This window comes from Temnothorax curvispinosus, unplaced genomic scaffold (assembly GCF_003070985.1).
Source record: "Temnothorax curvispinosus isolate PA1 unplaced genomic scaffold, ASM307098v1 QBEX01015051.1, whole genome shotgun sequence".
Classification (NCBI taxonomy): Eukaryota; Metazoa; Arthropoda; class Insecta; order Hymenoptera; family Formicidae; genus Temnothorax; species Temnothorax curvispinosus.
This window is the reverse complement of record NW_020224831.1, coordinates 9,678-13,612: the sequence shown is the minus strand read 5'-3', so window position 1 is coordinate 13,612 and position 3,935 is coordinate 9,678. Positions and strand designations below refer to the sequence as shown.

Genomic DNA, 3,935 nt, shown 5'->3' with positions numbered 1-3,935 from the left:
ATAGCGTTTGCGTTTATAGCGTTAATAGCGTCTCCCCGAATGCACCCCTTATGGCCAGACTCTGGAGGGTCTCTAGGGTAGCGAGCTCCCCGAACGCACCCATAACTTCTAACCTATTCATCGCCCGCCACGTATGTACAATTCGTGTCAGTGGTCAGTGTCATATGCTGGCACAGTCGAAACGACGCAAACACGTCTCGAGGCGGATTTCATGCAGTTTTACACTATATTTGTTAAAAAATGGTTGTTACTAACAAACATACCAAACTATTTATATGCGCGGCCGGCATATTTGTGTGCTATTTCTACTTCGGTATGTTGCAAGAGAAAATCACACGTGGACAGTACGGCGATGGAGAGAAATTCACGTTCATGTTCGCACTGGTTTTCGTCCAGTGTTCGGTGAATCTTATATTCGCCAAAACGAGTCTGCTGACAGTGATGAAGCAAGGCGAGGACACTACGTCGACTCTGTATTATTCGCTGTCCGCCCTAACGTATTTTCTCGCTATGGTGTGCAGTAACATGGCTTTGCAGTTTGTCAGTTACCCGACGCAGGTGATCGGTAAAGCCGGCAAGCCTATACCTGTGATGATACTCGGTGTATTGCTAGGAAAAAAGGTATATAACTTAATGTAGATTATATTTTGCGAGACAGTTTTTTCAGTTCTTTATGCATTGAATTTTTTCCTGTCTTTAATGATCATATTTCCTTTGCAGGTATATCCAATTAGAAAGTACATATTCATCTTTTTAATCGTCATTGGAGTCGCATTGTTTATGTATAAGGACAGCAATGTCTCTAAAAAGCAGGCAGAGTCGCAATTATCAGTTGGAGAATTGTTATTACTGTTATCGTTAATAATGGACGGATTAACAAGTGCAGTGCAGGAACGAATGAGGGCAGAACATAACTCAAAATCAGGTCACATGATGCTTAATATGAATCTCTGGTCCGTTATCTTTAGTGGTACAGTGATTCTTATATCTGGAGAACTTTTGGAATTTATTCAGTTCCTCCAAAGATATCCTTCCACTATATGGCATATAACGACGTTTTCTATAGCTGGGGCATTTGGACAATATTTTATATTTCTAACGGTAGCTGAATTCGGTCCACTGCCATGTTCAATTATAACTACTACTAGGAAATTTTTTACCGTTTTAGGCTCTGTATTAATTTTTGGCAATAGTCTTTTTCCTAGGCAATGGATAAGTACATTTATAGTATTTTTAGGTTTATTTCTAGATGCTATGTACGGTAAAGATAAAAGTAAGAAGAATACTGTAAAATAGAATGTGATAATTATCTCAGCATTTACTTAGACGACAAACACACATTTTTAAGTATATACTTCATGCATTTAAATCATCATATCGCCTCAACAATAATTTATAATTTACTATAAATGTATTAGGGGTTCTAATCACAGATATAAAATAATAACAAAGACATTAGATGGTTATTTTTCTGTTTAATTTTTGCAAATGATAAAAAATAAGCGAGTACTCTTGAATCAAAGAAGATTGTAAATTTTATAATTGCACAAAGTTAATTCAAGATTAAAGACGAGAGAAGTTGAGAGATAGCATATGTAAAAATGTTTATAATATAATATATTTTTAAACAATTCTTTATTATCTTTGGTTCTACTAATAATTTTCTAGGAATCAAGGAACAGCTTTAATATCGTGCTGTTTATATTTCTATTAATTAGTAAATTTTGTAATCTATCATTAAGATTTTTCTGATTTCCCTCATTACATACATATTGAATTATGATATCAGAAACCAAAAATTATGTGAATTTTTTGTGCTACATATGAAAATAAATTAATTTTTTTGCATATTAGCATTTTAATAGCACAAATTAAAAAAATATATATACCGAAGATTTTCTTGTCAATTTATAGAGAAGAGATTAATAAACGATCATAAATTTCAGTCAATCAGTGACGAATTCAGTTTTTGCTGAAAATATGATATAAGTAAAGTAAGATACATATTTATTTACTATACAGGGTGTGTGTATATACAAAGGCAATTTTTAGGGGAAAAAATAGATTTAAATTATGATTAGAAAAAAAAACGAGAGTAAAAAATTATAATTTCTTGCCTCTGAAATTGTAATTCAACATGACTATAGTGAAGAGTTTGGAATTTTAAGATTAGCATGCCCTGGGTACCGATCCTGTAATTTGGTACGGAACTTTTCACCTTTTCACTCATTCTGATTCTACATAAAGTTTTCCACGAATCACAAAGTGTTTAAATGTCGGTTGAAAAGTTGTATGATTGCGCGATATCAGATTTACGTAAAAGTTTTCTTTTTTATATTTTCGTTCTTTGATGTTACCAGAGCACATATTATGGAACTTTTCGGAACGAATTCCGATCGGAATTCATTCCGAAATATTCCATAAGTGCCGGTTTACAAACTCTAAGGAATTGATCAATCACAGTCGAATTTGAGGAGAATAATCGACTGTGATTGGTCAGTTTTTTAGGACTTAAAACATCTATTGTAGACTGAATACGTGCTTTAGGGTCTGAGCAGAATTGTTGACTTATAATTTTAACACAATGTTTTATGCTTTAAAAATCTTTGTTTTTAGCAACGCACAATAAGTACTGTCTTGTGTCTCACGTTTTAGTGCCACTTCGACCAAACTCCGATTAACTTAATCGTTGATTAGTTCGTTGGAAATGACCAATCGCATTTGCTCATTAAGCAGATTGACTAATGCGATTGGTCATTTCCAGTAGATTAATCAACGATTAAGTTAATCGGAGTTTAGTCGAAGTGACCCTTAAACGTATGCACGAAGTGTCAATATTTATAAGACTTGAGACACAAGACACAGTATTGTGCGTTACTAAAAACAAAGGTTTAAAGCATAAAACATTGCCTTAAAATTATAAGTCAACTATTCTGCTCAAGCTCTTAGGAAACTACATAGGGTGCTTTCCAGTTAACGATAAGTCGACATATGTTACTCTATCTTTGTTGTTCACTAGATGTTGAAAAAAGACAGAATGGCGCTTGTGTCGACTCGTGTCGCTAAATAAATAAAAAGTACCCATAATCGCTGCCCAGAGGCTAATAAGAAAAAGAAAGATAAGATGAACGTTGTTTATAGCTATATATATATATATATATATATATATATATATATATATATATATATATATATATATTGCGAATGTATTTCAAAATGTACGTAAATATAGGTATATTTGCTTATATATGTGTAAAATTTACTAAAAGTGTATATAACAAAGTATAGTAATACAATATAATTGCGCAAAGAGATGAGATAAGCAAATCCTTCCATTTATTAGAAAAATCAAATTGTGTTTAATTAATGTTTATTACTGAGAATTCTAAGTTTTGTCAATACCATTGGTGTTTTATTTTGGAAGATATTGGTTTATATGAAGTATTTAAAGCTTTTGTATTTTGATAGGTAGTATAATATGTGATTATATGTATATCTCATAAATAGATCTTTTATTTGACAATTTGTCATTTAAATTATATCGTATTGTATGTGAACATATAATTTATTAAATGAACATTTGAATAAAATATTTGTTTATATTTATTTAAAATATAAGAATGTGTGTGTGACAAATCTTAAGAATATATTATTTTACAAGAAATAACGCAATGCGTTAAAATGTTGCCGATATTTTGCATCCTCATAGAGGAAACTTCGTTTTTGTGAAATTTTTTTCAGTTTTCTATGCCAATGTGTTCAGAATGTTCTAAAAACGTCGAAAAATTACATTTTTACAAAATGTCCGCGCGTGTTTGCGTGCGTGCGTGTGTGTGTACGGATATGACGTCCGTATAGTTTCTGTAACTTCCGCAAATTTTGAGATATTGGGTTGAATTTTTTTTTAATCGATAGAGTATCATTAAAGAAGGTTA

The 3,935-nt window shown here is 32.0% G+C and overlaps 1 protein-coding gene across 1 annotated transcript; it reads left to right on the top strand.

Moving 5' to 3' along the window:
* The first annotated feature begins 42 nt into the window (after window positions 1-42).
* LOC112465301 (solute carrier family 35 member B1) lies at window positions 43-3,165 on the top strand. Its single transcript, XM_025032806.1, has 2 exons — window positions 43-621; window positions 721-3,165. The coding sequence occupies exons 1-2, from the start codon at window positions 241-243 to the stop codon at window positions 1,294-1,296; spliced, it is 957 nt and encodes a 318-aa protein (XP_024888574.1). The 5' UTR covers window positions 43-240; the 3' UTR covers window positions 1,297-3,165.
* The last annotated feature ends 770 nt before the right edge of the window (window positions 3,166-3,935 follow it).

What these genes read in the sequence shown, in the direction of transcription:
- LOC112465301 (XM_025032806.1), top strand. Translation starts at nt 241, where the DNA reads ATGGTTGTTACTAACAAACATACCAAACTATTTATATGCGCGGCCGGC. An exon ending in GTGTATTGCTAGGAAAAAAG is followed by an intron (nt 622 to 720) that starts GTATATAACTTA and finishes TTTCCTTTGCAG; the next exon opens with GTATATCCAATTAGAAAGTA.